At 36.1% G+C, this 15,292-nt stretch overlaps 1 protein-coding gene across 2 annotated transcripts in view; it reads right to left on the bottom strand.

The window, feature by feature from the left end:
* Positions 1–15,292, bottom strand: part of GOLM2 (golgi membrane protein 2) — a 125,911-nt gene that overhangs the window by 94,035 nt on the left and 16,584 nt on the right. For both annotated transcript variants that reach the window (XM_079127790.1, XM_079127791.1), the window contains exon 2: positions 486–540. In XM_079127790.1, coding sequence (XP_078983916.1) covers positions 486–540 — 55 coding nt within the window. The remainder of the gene's footprint in view (positions 1–485; positions 541–15,292) is intronic.

The following is a 15,292-nucleotide window of genomic DNA, read 5'->3' as shown; positions in this document are numbered from 1 at the left end:
AAATATATATGAGTGGGTATTGCTAAAATTAGTATTTTTATTTATTTATCTATCACCAAGGTTTTTTTCTGGTCCCAGGGTACCCAAAACATTAAGCTTGGAGGACCTGTCCAAAATATCCCTAAATCTGAATGGGTTATTTTATCAGATTAGACACAATGCAGAGAAAACCCTCCTTATCATTTCTACAGAAATTTGATGATCCCTAAAGCTACAGTTCAATTTTCTTTCAGGATTCTTATAATAACATTTTATTGCATGAACTCTGTCTACATATAAGATTAAGAAACAGATTTTAAATTTTAACTTACATTTACAACATAAAAAGCAACATTAAATAATTTTTTATTATATCTTAAGACAAAGGGATAAATGTTTTGTCATTAGAGTTTTGTTCTGAAAATCCTCTCATTTACCTAACTACTATTTCTTAATTCTTAAATAGATTTTTAATAACCTCTATCTTTAATATATAACTTTCTTACCCTTTAAATGATGTATGTCTGCCATCTGATATGATATGTTGTTCTGTAGTTTAACCTGAAAAAAATTAAGTTTTAATTTTACTAAATATGCAATTTTCTTCATATATATCTTCTTTTGCTCATCATATTCATTTGAGCTTGATCATAAATGCACACAAAAACTGATTATTTATACCCTACCTCTTTTCAAAAAGAATTTATAGAAATTCTGATTTTATAATGCTTATTTTAAATTTGTATGAAAATATTCACTTTGCTTGATATACAGTATAATAACTTTCAAAAGTTCTAGAGTATACCAGGTACTATATGACACATGAGTATAATCCCAGCAATTTGGGAGGCTGAGGCAGAAGGATGGCAACTTGAGGCCAGCCTCAGCAACTTAGCAAGGTCCTAAGTAGCTTAGTAAAAAAACTGTCTCAAAAAAATTAAAATAAAACCCAAAAAGGACTGGAGATGTGGCTCAGTGGCAAAGCATCCCCTTTAGAATGAGGTAGAGCCTATTCTTCAGTCTGAGAGCTAGTGATTTTCAAATTCAAAATGAAAGTTTATCCATAAACAAACAACAGAGAGAGCAGAACTGTTCTAGTTGAAGCAAGTGTCGGACTCCAGGAGTCCCATTTTCCCACCCTAGAGTCTTAAGGGATTTGAAGAATGAAGTTTAAAATAAAATGTTGATATACGGTCATATAAAATGAAGTCTTAGAACATGATACAACATTTGAAAACATCATATATGCAGAGTGAAAGAAGTGAGTCACAAAGGACAAATACTCCCTGATTCCATCTATATGAATTATACAGAATAGACAAATCCATGAAGACAGAAAGTAGATTAATGGTTGCTAAGGCCTGGGGGTAGGAAGGAATGAGGAATGTCTTTTTTTTTTTTTTTTTTTTTTTTTTTTTTAATTTTGCAGAGCTAGGAATCAAACCCAGGGTCTTGTGCATAGTAAGGATACATTCTATGCTACTGAGCTATATGCTGTGCCCTAAGGAGTGACTTCTTAATGGGTATAGGATTTGTTTTGTGGGGATGAAAATGCTCTACAATTAGACAGTAGTGATGACTACACATTATGAATTACACTTTAAAGGGTTAAATTTTATGGTATGAGTTGTATCTCAATTTTTTTAATGAAGAAAAAAAAGAAAAGAATGAAAGAAAATGCCACTGAATGTACTATGGGGGACCAAACAGGAAATGGGATAAAATAATGAACAAACTCTATGTACTGAAGGAACAAACTCTATGTACTCTCATTATTTTGGAGAGGAAGTTAGGTAAATGGGTTATTACAATGTAGAAAAATAAAGTATATCATTGGGTTCTACGGAATGATAGGAGAACTTAAGTTGGGGAAGCACTTTAATCTTGGGAGAAAAGAGGAGATATCTTGGAGATGATAACCATGGCTGAAAAGACTGATTCCTGTCGAAAGAACAGTGATTAGACAAATGGAAGCAGGAGAAGTAAGAAGGAAAGATATTCAAAGCATGTCAAAACCTGAAGCAAAAAACACTGAATATTCTAGGAACTACAAACAGTTCCAAGTATCTGGAACAGAAAATTTAGGGGAATATGGTAAGACATATAGAAAGGTAAGCAAGGTTCATATTATAAAGGATCTGATAAAGAATGTGGATACATCCCATAGAACTTGGTCAACCTTTTAAGTCCTTTTAAACAAGGAAGTGAAATCCAATTTGCAATTCTGACGTCAGTCTTGCTCCAGTCTGAAGAGAAGACCAGAGGGAGCAAGATTAGAGGAAGACCAGGACAGAGACCATGGCCACAGTAGAGGTGTAAGAAAATGTTGGTTAAGCCAAGGGTGTGCAAACTATGGCCTGTGAACCCTTTATGTAAGGATAACAAACTAAGGATGGTTGTTACAGTTTTTGTTGTTTTTTTGTTTGTTTGTTTGTTTTTGCATTACTAAGGACTAAATCCAAGGTGCTTTATAACCAAGCTACATTCCCAGCTCTTTTTAGTTTTTAAGACAGGGTCTTGCTAAACTATTCAAGCTGGCCTCAAACTTGAGATCCTCCTGTTTCGGGCTCTTGAGCAGCTGGGATTACAGGCATGTGCCACCATGCCTGGTTTAGTGTATTGCTGTTGTTGTTTTAGAGCTGGAGACAGAAAAGCCAGGACCTTAGGTGCTCTGCTACTGTGCTATACCCCAACCCCAGTTGTTTATAGTTTTGTTTTGTGTGGGTTTTTGTTTTGTAGTATTGACAATTGAACCCAGGGCATCTTGCACGCTAGGAAAATTCTCTACCAGTGACCTGTATTGCCAGTCCTTTTTTATTTTAATTAAGTTGCCCAGGTTGGCCTTAAAACTTGCCAGCATTAGCCTCCCAAATAGCTGGGATCACTGGCACGTGCCACCAACCACCTTTGGCCCAGTTGTTAATTTTTAAATGTGTAAGGGGGAAAAGACTTCGTGATATATGTAAATATATAAATGAAATTCAAATTTCAATGAAGATTTCATAGGAAATTTTAATCACAACAATCATTTACATATTGTCTATGGCTACTTTTCCAGACATACTGGTTGGGGCAGACTATATGGTCTGCAAAGTGTAAAGTTCTTTTTGTGGTGCTGGGGATTGAACCCAGGGCCTTGTGCTTGACAGGCAAGCACTCTATGAACTGAGCTATATCCCCAGCCCCAACCTAAAGTATATAATATCTGTACTTTTATAGAAAAAGTCTGCCAACCCCTGGTCTAAGCTAATAGAATAAAAAGAGATAAATAAGTGAGAGACATTAAAGGGGAACAATGAATCATCCTGCAGATTAATTAGATCAGCAAAGAAAGAGATTCAACAAAAGAAACATCAAGGATTATGTTAAGATTTCTAGCCAGATGTGGTGGCACAGGTCTGAAATCCCAACTACCAGGAGGCTAAGACAGAAGGATTGCAAGTTGGAGGCCAGCCTGGGCAACTTAAGAGAAACCATGACTCAGAACGAAAAATAAAAATGAATGGATATATAGCTTAGTACTGGGAAGAAGAAAAAAATAGAAAGATGAGATGAGTCAGAATAATAATCTCTGTAAAATGGAAAAAGAAACAGACTTGGGGTGGAGGAATGAAGCAGGGAAATTATTTTTTCAGGTCTGGACCTATTGAATTTTAGGAATTTTTGACATAACCCAAGAAGAGATCTTCAGTACACAGTTGTGTACATGGGTCTGGAACTTGGGGATAACTGCAGAGATATGAGCATGCGAAAGATAATCAAAGCCATTGGAATGAGATCAGTAAGGGAAAACTGCATGGGCAGCAGAAAAAACTATCTGATCACTTTATCATTAAGAACTATTGTCTATTAACTCTCAATTAGACTGTTCAGTCTTTACTGCTCGCTCTCTTTGTACTCATGATTCAATTTCTTTTTGTATTTGTTGCCCCTCCAAAGAATATAACCATTGTGTAGTCTTGTTTTCAAGCAGTATGCATTACTTGTTTTTTAACATAATTTATAATATTATGTCAGCTTCTCAGTACTCTACTTTAAATCTGCTTTTGAAATTGCTAGAGGGATGCTATTCTTGAATAAGAGGCTACGAATGCACCAGATTTGAGGTGGGAGGAGAGTAGAATAGGGAAGGCAGTAAAATGAATTGGACATAACTTTCATACATTCATGTATGAATACATAACCAGTGTAACTCCACATCACGTATAACCACAAAAATGGGAAGTTATACTCCATATACGTATGAAATGTCAAAATACATTCTAGTGGGGTTGGGGATATAGATCAATTGGTAGAGTGCTTGCCTAGCAAGCACACGGCCCTGGGTTCAAACCCCAGCACCACCAAAAAAAAAAAAAAGTATAACTATAAAGAACAAATAAAAATATTTTTTTAATAGAGGTTATGAATAGCCTTAGCTTCCCTGGACTATCTCCTTTACTCCCTTATACACTTAAATAAAATTTAATAAAGGAGAAAAAAGTCAATCTATAAACTACAAAAATAGTAGATTATAATATGGGCAATATTGCTTTATTGTTATCATTTCAATTTTCTCTTCAAAATTCCTTATTAAGAATAGAGATGTTAGCTGGGTGTGGTGGCTCATGTCTGTAATCCCAGCAGCTTGGGAGGCTGAGGCTGGAGGATAATGAATTCAAAGCCAGCCTCAGCAAAAGTGAGGCACCAAGCAACGCAGTGAGACCCTGTCTGTAAATAAAATACACAATACGACTGGTGATGTGGCTCAGTGGTTGAGTGCCCCTGAGTTCAATTCCCATTACCCCCCACCAAAAAAATGGAGATGTTAGGGCTGGGGATATAGCTCAGTTGGTAGAGTGCTTGTCTCACAAGCACAAGGCCCAGGCTTCAAATCCCCAGCACTGCAAAAAAAAAAAATATATATACATATATATATATATTTATATATATATAAATATATATATATTTTATTTATATATATATTTTATTTATATATATATTTATTTATATATATATATGGAGATGTTGATCTCAATGGATCATATAGAAAGTTCTCACATTTTAAAAACTGCTCTGGAACAATGTATTTTGCATGATATTAAAGAGAAAATCACAGCTTGTCATAATAAAATCTTTTCTTAATCTAAGCATAATAAATTTATTTCCCACCTCATTCCTTCACCATATACAGTGATTTTTTTTTTTTTTTTTTCAGTTAGCTTCTTCACATCTCATTTGTGGCAAATTGTTCCCTCAGCATCTCATTTTATCTATTATTTCTGTCAATCTTTCCAGCAAGATTTTTAAAAAATCTTATATTCAGTGTTTAATATTTATAGCAGGTAATAGTTCCCAGTTTCTCCTACCTCTTATTAATACCAGTTTCATTGTGCTTATCATCTCGTCTTTCCAAAGAGCTGCTAAAAATGTGCTCAATGATTAATACAGACTCCAGCTGCCCTCACCATTAAACCCAGAAGTTTCCTTCCCTCTTCAGTAATTTTATTATTTTGCTCACTTACAGAACCTAGGTGTCTATTGTTGTATTATTTGCTCCTCTTTTTGACACATTACAGTCATCTGAGCCCCCATTTCTTCACCTAAAATCCCCACCCCTCAAATTCTTATCTTGCCCAAACAAGTTGAAGAATTCCTCATTTATTATTGACTTAAGGTAATCTAAATGTTTTCACCTACCAAATCTTGCAAAATCTAAGAATTGGGAATCAATGACTTAAATTTTGGCTTTAAACTTATGCTTAATCTCATCTTAAGTCTGTTTATAAAGACTTCTCCCATTTGGTTTTTGATTTTTAATATTTGTTCCAATTTCTTTAACTCTTTTTCCTTTTATGCTTCTCATTAATCATTTCTGCATACTGAAAAGGCTGTTTATCTCTTTAACTCCTTTGGCTTTACCCCTTTCTCAGAGCCTTCACTTCTGATACCTGCACCATTCCATCACTTCCAAAAGAAAGCTTAACTTCTCTTCTAATTATTCCTCCTATTAGTTTGAGTTTCCTTATGTCCCAAAAGTAATTTGCTTATCTTCTGAGTCTGCCAAAACTTCCCAGCTGTTGAGAAATTAATATGAGTTCTTACTATTGCCTGATTGAAAAAGAAATTATTTTCACTTTGCCACACATATTCTTTGGTTGAACTGACAATACTATAGGAATACTTTCTTTTTTTTCCTAAATACATTCCAGACAGGTAATAACACATAAACTCTAAAAAGTATAATTTAATCCTCATTTTATGAAAGAATGCTAATTATCTGGATTCATTGGGTTTTTCAAAAATTATTATCTTCAGATTTTTTACTCACAATATGAAAGAATGATACCAAATAATTTTTTTCTTTCAAATTTACTTGCAGATGAGAGACAGACATGGATAATGGATGGTTGGCTAGATAGACAAATAGACATTCACAAACCACCCCTTGCCTAATTTTCATCTATGGCCAGACAGACTATAATCCAAATTTCAATATGCCTGTAGTCACAGCCCTCTACTCCGGAGGTTAAAGGAGGAGTGTCACTTCATTCCAAAAGTTCAAGGACACTCTGGGAAACACAGTGAGATCCCTTAAGGAAAAATAATTTTCAATGTTCAAAACACCTTGCCTAGCCCAAATCTACTACGAAGAACTCCATAATTAGTTCTTTTAAAAAATGTAATTTTTTAAATCACATACATTCTTTTTTTTTAAATTAGAGCATTAGTTATACGTAGTAGTTGGGTTCGTTTTGACAAATCCATACATGCATGGAAATTGATTTCCTCCATTGTCAGTCCCAGTTCCCTTTCTCTGCTTTCTCTCCCCTCCTCTTTCCCTGTTCTTCCTCAACCCTACTGATCTTCTTTTCACTCATTTTTAAACCCTTCATTTTTAAATTATATATATACATATATATATGTGCATACACACACACACACACACATTTATTAGCTATAGGTGGACACAATACCTTTATTTTATTTTTATGTGATGCTGAGGATTGAATCCAGGGCCTTACACATGCTAGGTGAGCATGCTTCCACTGAGCCAAACTCCAACCCATCCCTCATTTATTTTTCATTGGTGCTTTCCACATATACATAAAGGTGAAATTCACTGTTCCATATTTATATATGCACATAGTGTGATTTTGTTAAATTTATTCCACATTTCCTCCCCTTTTCTGTCCCTCTTCCCTTCCTCTTGAACTTCTATTCCACTGATCTTCCCCGTATCTTATGATATTCCAACCCAATCTCTTTTCCCCTTATTTTGCTCTACCTTAGACATATGAGAGAAAATATTCAACCCTTGATTTTCTGAGTCTGGTTTATTTAGCAAGATTTTCTCCATTTCCATCCATTTACCAGCAAATGTCATAATGTCATTCTTCTTTATGACTGAGTAAAACTCCATTGTCTATAAATACCACATTCTCTTAATCCATTATTCATCTATTGATGGGCATCTGGGCTGGTTTCATAATTTGGCTATTGTGAATTGTGCTGCTATAAACACTGATGTGGCTGTATCACTTAAATATGCCAATGTTAGATCTTTTGGGAAAATACCAAAGAGTGGGATAGATGGGTCATATAGTGGTTCCATCCTTAGTTTCTTGAGCAATCTCCAAACTGCTTTTCAAAGTGGTTATACTTAGTCACAGTCCCATCAACAATGTGCAAATATACCTCTTCCCCAATATCCTCCCCAACATTTGTTTGTATTCTTAAAAATTGCCATTTCTGAGTAGAGTGAGATGAAATCTTAGTGTAGTTTTGATTTACATTTCCCTGATTGCTAGAGATGTTGAAATTTTTTTCAAATGTTTGTTGGTCATCTGTTTCTTCTTTTGAGAAGTGTCAGTTTAGTTCTTTTGCCCATTTATTGATTAAGCTATTTGGGTTTTTGGTGTTAAGCTTTTTGAGTTCTTTATATATGCTGGATATTAATCCCCTGTCAGAGGAATAGCTGGCAAAGATTTTATCCCATTCTGTAGGCTCTCTCTTCATGCTTAAAGCACTTCCTTTGCTGCACAGAAGCTTTTTAGTTTGATGGCATCCCACTTGTTGATTTTTGGTTTTATTTCTTGAGCTTTAGGGATCTTGTTAATAGAGTTGGTGCCTGTACCAATATGCTGGAGTGTTGACCCTGAGTTTCTGGGTCTAATTCCTTTTTTTTGTTTGTTTGTTTGTTTGTTTGTTTTCTTTCAGTGCTGGGGATAGAATCCAGGGACCTCATATGCTAGCCAAGGCTCTACTGCTGAACCACACCCCCAGGCCTCTGGTCTAATTTCTAAGTCTTTGACCTTTTGTGCAGGGAAAGAGGGAGAGATCTAGTTTTCCCAGCACCATTTGTTTAAAAGGCTATCTCCAACATATTTTTTGGAACCTTTGTCAAATATCAGATGATTTTAATTATGTGGGTTTGTCTCTTGTGTCTTCTATTTCATTGATCTCCATGTCTATTTTTTTAACTATTTTTTAGTTATAGATGAACACAATGCCTTTATTTATTTATTTTTATGTGGTGCTGAGGATCAAACCCAGTGCCTCACACATGCTAGGCAAGCGCAGTACCACTGAGCCACAACCCCAGCCCCTCATTTCTATTTTGATGCCAATTCCATCCTATTTTTGTTATTCTACTCTATGAGATCAGGTATTATGATGCCTCCTGCATCACTCTTCTTGCTCAGGATTATTTGGCTATTTTGTATCTCTTCCAAATGAATTTTAGGACTTTTTTTTTTTTTTTCTAATTCTGGGAAGAATTTTGGAATTTTTGGAATTTTGGAATTTTTGGTATTTTGATAGGAATTGTATCAAAACTATATGTTACTTTTGGTAGTATGGTCATTTAAAAAAAGATTTTTTTTAGTTGCTGAAGGACCTTTATTTATTTATATGTGATGCTGAGAATCAAGCCCAGTGCCTCACACATGCTAGGCAAGTGATCTACCACTGAGCTACAACCCCAACCCTAGTAGGGTCATTTTGACAATATTAACTCTGCCTATCCAAGAACATGGGAGGTCTTTCCATCTTTTGAAGTCTTTCCATCTTTTAAGGTCTTCTTCAATTTCTTTCTTCAGCTTCCTCATTTCTTTCTCAGCAGAATCACCGCTGGAGTATAGGAAAGCTATTGATTTATGAATGTTGATCTCGTATCCTGCTACTTTGTTCAACTCATTTATCAGCTGTAAAAGTCTTCTAGTGGAATTTGTTGGGTCTTCTAGATACAGAATCATGACATCAGCAGACAGATGATTTGACTTCTTTTCCTATTTGTATCCCTAATTTCATTCTCCTGCCTGATTGCTCTAGCTAGTTTCAAGCACTATATTGAATAGAAGTGGTGAGAGTAGACAGTCTTGTCTTGTTCCTGATTTTAAAGGAAATGCTTCCAGTTGTTCTCTATTCAACATGGTATTGACTTTGGGTTTATCACATATAGCCTTTATAATGTTGAGGTAAATGTTTGCTGAGTGACTCCCTAGACTTTCCCATCCCTTGCTCTTTGTACTACATATTCTCCCCTACCTTAAGTTAAACTTCACCTGTATTTGTATAATTCTAATTATCCTTCAAGTTGTCTTTTGAACTCCCTCATTTATTTCGCCTTGTCATCGACGTAACTGCCTTGGGTTGTTTCACCTCTCCCTTTCTGTAGTACTTCTTTTTCTGAGCTTTGGAGTACCATAGGCCAATTATCCTTGTTCTGCTTGCTGTTTAGTCTTTTCTATGTTAATGGATTAAAATGCATTTACTATCCTTCCTGAGACTTCTCTACTTCTTTCTCCTGAAGTTTCCTTTCTTTCTTTTTGTTTTTGAGGGTAAGTTCTTTGTCTCTTTTTCCCAGCAAGAATTGTCTTCCCTTCTTCAGATACTATCCTATATCACTTCTTGTTCATCTTCAGCTACTCCATCCATTTCCGTCTAATCTTTCATTCTCCAATAACTAAAATTTTTATATTTTCACCAGCTTTTTCTGAAGTTCTTTTAATGCCTTTTGGATCACATGTGGCTTCTCTGATTCTGGCATCTATAACCAGCTCACATTGTTGTTCTTTTTTCAGTGGGCGTCCTTGAAGATGGCTCAGCTTTGTCTGCCTCACTTTCATCATGGCCTGTTTTGAGGCAATCAGCACAACTATGACCATTCATTCCAAAAGTTGTATATACTTGGCTTTTTATAAGATATCATTTCTCTCCTTTCTCTCCACACTAGAAACATTTTTATTGACTGTCTCATGTTCAGATGGTTTCTAGAGACAACTCTATCTTCATTAACATAACCACCAAACTTAGCTGACACTCAGAAATCACCTGGGGAGCTTTTAAAAATACATATTCTTTTTTCCTCACCCTCCAATGTGATTTAGTAGTCTGGGGATGGTACAAGAATCTTTTTAATTTTTTTAAATGCAAATTTTTTATTTATTCTTTTTAGATATACATGACAACAGAGTATATTTTGACATAATATATATACATGGAGTATAACTTATGAGAAGCCCATTCTTGTGGTTGTACATGACATGGATTTTCAGCAGTCATGTATTCATAAACATAGGAAAGTCATATCCAATTAATTCTACTGTTTTGTTCCCATCCCTTTTTCCTTCCCTTCATTTCCCTTTGTCTAATCCAATGAACTGCTATTCTTCCCTCCCCATCCCTATTATGTGTTAGCATCACATATCAGAGAGAACGTTCAGCCTTCAGTTTTGGGGGGATTGGCTTATTTCATTTAGCACGATAGTCTCCAGATCCACCCATTTACCAGCAAATGCCATAATTTCATTTTTCTTTATGGCTGGGTAATATTCCATTGTGTACATATACCACATTTCTTTATCCATTCATCTGTTGAAGGGTACCTAGGTAGGTTCCATAGTTTTGCTATTGTAAACTGAGCTGCAATAAACATGGATATGGCACAGGAATCTTGTTTTTAAAAAAGTACAAATGATTCTGATAAATAGGCAGATGTAGCAATGATTTATAGTATATTTTTGACTAAAACCTATAACAACTGAATAAAAATGGAGCACCATTAATAGTTGTTAGTTTACTGTTACTGTGATAAAATACCTGGAATTATCAACTTTTATGGAGAAAAAGTCTTCTTTGGCTCATGATTTCAGAGGTTTCAGTCCATGGTTGCTTGGCCTCTTTGCCTTTGAGCCTGTGGTAAGGCATGCAACACGGAAGGGAACATGTGGCCTGTTTATCTCATGATGGCTGGTAAGAAAAGAGAGATGAGGAGGGGTTGGGGTCCCAAAAATCCATTCAAGGGCATGCTTTCAATGAACTAACTTCCTTCCAATAGGCCCTACCTTCTAAAGATTCTACTACCTCCCATGGGCTGGGGATCAAGCCTTCAACACATGGGTTTTTAGGGAACATTCAAGATCCACACTATAGCATAACTAATGAATACTGAGTGCTTGTTCTGTGTCAGATCCTGTGCCAAGTGCTTTATAAGTCTTACCTTATTTCAATCATACCACCATCCTACAAGGTAGGCACAGTTATTTCTCCATTTCACAGATGAAGAAATTGTGCCTTAGGATTGGCTGTTCAAGGGATTACTTCTGATATAAACCAAGTGTTTATAACACTGGCCAGCACATAGTAAGTGCTCAATAAATGTTAACTATTTTTATTGTTATGTAAAAAGGATAGAATGTTTTTTCCTGTTTCCAATACTTAGCATGGCAGTCTCTAAAATTTAGCTTTTTTGGTGAAAGTAATGCATAGGGAATCTCACAGAATTTCCTAATGTAGTACTTTATTTCTATTACTTTCTTTTAAAATTGAGGTATATCTGACAATTAAAGGTCATATATATTTAAGGTACATGATTTGACAATTTGATATAAAAATTCACTGTGAAATAATTGCCGCAGAGGGTTACCACTTTGTGTAAGTGTGTGAGTGTGTGTGTGTGTGTGTGTGTGTGTGTACATGCATGCGTGTAGCTAAGAACACATTAGATCCACAGTAGAGTACAGCAAGCAGATTGGAGGAGCTTGACTACAGTTGTACTACTGTAGCTTTGTGGTTAAGTTTTAAAATCAGGAAGTGTAAATAGTCCACCCTTCTTCTTTTTCAAGATTTCTTTGCTTACTGTTTTTTTTCTTGTTTGTTTCCAAATGAATTTTAAAAGTTTTTTTCTATGTCTGTAAAGGATGTCATTTGGATTTTTGATAAAAATTGTCCTGAATCTGTAGACTATATTGGGAAGTATGAACATTTGAATAATATTAACTATTCCAATCCATGAACATGGATTATCTATGTCTTCTTTAATTTCCCTCATCAGTGTTTTATAATTTTCAGTGTAAAAGATATTTTTAGCTTTTTGGTTATATATATTCCCAACTATTTTACTTTTTGTTATTATTGTGAATGGAAGTTTTTCTTCTTCTTTTCTTTTTAATATTTTTTTACTTGTTGATGAACCTGTGTTTTATTTATTTATATGTGGTGCTGAGAATGGAACCCAGTGCCTCACACATGCTAGGCAAGAACTCTGCCACTGAGCTACAACCTCAGCCCATGGAAGTGTTTTCTTGATTTTTTTTCTAATAATTCATTGCTTGTGAACAGAAACAAATGATTTTTGTGTCTTGGTTTTATATTCTGCAAATGTACTGACTTTGTTTAATTAGCTCTAATATATTTCTTGGTTGGCTCCCAATTCCTTTTTGGTAGCAATTATACTGTTAGTACAGTTTGAATTATTTTCTCCTAAATGCTTCCATTAAAACTTCAATTTCCCCAACACATAGTTATGATTTTCCTGTGGTTTATCTCCTTCAAGAATGTTATTTATTTGTGCCAGGCATGGTGGCACACATCTGTAATCCCAGCAGCTCAGGATGCTGAGGCAGGAGAATTGCAAACTTCAAAGCCAGTCTCAGCAACTCAGTGAGGCTCTAAGCAACTCAGTGAGACCCTGTGTCTAAATAAATAAAAAATGGCTGAGGAGATGGATCAGTGGTTGAATGCCCCCGGCCACCCCCGTTCAATTCCTGGTACAAAGAAAAAAAACAGTTATAAACTTTCTAAATCATTCATAAAAATATTAAATATGGATGCGATCCAAGATGGCAGGCTAGAGGGTGACTGCATCTCCAGTTGCTCCAGAACCCAGGATTCAAGAAGGGGAGGCACTGATAGACTCGGACTAAAATAGAGCCACGGAGTGAGTCTCCCCCACCGGGTGAAGCTTGGCCTGGGCGGCAGGCCCGGATACGGGTGGCTCATCAGAGCAGGGCAGGGCAGCTAGAGTCTTCCCCAGGTAGCCCTACTCACTCTGGCGGTGGACTCCTCACACACAGCCAGCTTCTCGGAGCCTTTCTGCACAGAACCAGCTCCAAGTTCTGGAGCCAGCAGCGAGCTCTGGCCTGCAGGCAGCTTCAGGAACCAGGACAGGGCGGCCAGGGACTTGCCCAAGCAGCCCTGCTCACTCTAGCGGCAGGCTCCTTTCACGGTCAGCTTCTCGGAGCAGACAGCCCAGTGACAGCCAGCCTTTCTATACGGAGCCAGCTCCAAGCCCTGGCACCAGTAGCGGGCTAGGGGCAGCTTTCTTTGGAAGCACTGCATTATCAAGTTCCTCCAAGATTTCAGGCTACTGAAGGCTGGGAGGTGATACACTGGAAATCTACAGGGGCACTATAAGCCAATAGAGGAAATCTGCAGTATCTCAGAGTCCCACTGACATCTGACCAATATGAGAAAACAAGGGAAGAAAATGTCCCAAACAAACTTAGATACTATATCAATAAAACCCAATGACAGCACAGCAGAAGAAATGTCAGAAAGGGAGTTCAGAATGTACATAATTAAAATAATCAGGGAAGCAAACGGGAGATGACAGATGAAATACAGGAATTGAAGGAGGAGATGAAAGAGCAAATGCAGGCATTAAATGATCGCACCAATCAACAGTTAAAAGACCAAATACATGAAGCAAGAGATCATTTCAATAAAGAGTTAGAGATACTGAAAAAAAAAAAAAAAAAAAAACCAGAAATCCTTGAAATGAAGGAAACAATAAACCAAGTTAAAAACTCCATAGAAAGCATAACCAATAGGATAGAACACCTGGAAGACAGAACCTCAGACATTGAAGACAAAATATTTAATCTTGAAAACAAAGATGACCAAACAGAGAAGATGGTAAGAAAGCATGAACAGACTCTACAAGAATTATGGGATATCATGAAAAGGCCAAATTTAAGAATTATTGGGATTGAGGAAGGCTTAGAGAAACAAACCAAAGGAATGAACAATCTATTCAATGAAATAATATCAGAAAATTTCCCAAATCTGAAGAATGAAATGGAAAATCAAACCTAACATACAAAAAAAATACAGAATTTTAAAGGCCGTGAGAGAAAAGAATCAAATTACACTCGGGGAAACCAATAAGAATATCAGCAGATTTTTCAATCCAGACCCTAAAAGCTAGAAGGGCCTGAAACAACATTTACCAAGTCCTGAAAGAAAACAGATGCCAACCAAGAATCTTATACCCAGCAAAACTTACTTTCAGATTTGACGATGAAATAAGATCCATCCATGATAAAAAAAAGCTAAAGGAATTTACAAAAAGCCAGCATTACAGAACATTCTCAGCAAAATATTCCATGAGGAAGAGATGAAAAACAACGATGCAAATCAGCAATGGGAGGAACTAGCCTAAAGGAATAGCCAAATAAAGGAGAAACCAAGTCACATCAAAAAACAAAAATGAGTCAAATGACTGGGAATACTAATCATATCACAATAATAACCCTGAATGTTAATGGCCTGAACTCATCAATCAAAAGACATAGACTGGCCGAATGGATTAAAAAGAAAAAATCCAACAATATGCTGCCTGCAAGAGACTCATCTCATAGAAAGAGACACCCATAGACTAAAGGTAAAAGGATGGGAAAAAACATACCATGCACATGGACACAGCAAAAAAGCTGGAGTATCCATCCTCATTTCAGATAATGTGGACTTCAAGCCAAAACTAGTCAGAAGGGATAAAGAAGGACATTACATACTGCTTAAGGGAAGCATAAATCAGCAAGACATAACAGTCATAAATATCTATGCCCCGAACATTGGCTCATCCATGTACATCAAACAAATCCTTCTCAATTCCAGAAATCAAATAGACCACAATACAATAATACTAGGCGATTTTAACACACCTCTCTCACCACTGGATAGATCTTCCAAACAAAAATTTAATAAAGAAACCACAGATCTCAATAACACAATCAACAATTTAGACTTAACCGACTTATATAGAATATAC

Source organism: Sciurus vulgaris (assembly GCF_902686455.1).
Source record: "Sciurus vulgaris genome assembly, chromosome: 2".
Taxonomy (NCBI): Eukaryota; Metazoa; Chordata; class Mammalia; order Rodentia; family Sciuridae; genus Sciurus; species Sciurus vulgaris.
This window is presented reverse-complemented; position numbering and strand designations above follow the sequence as displayed.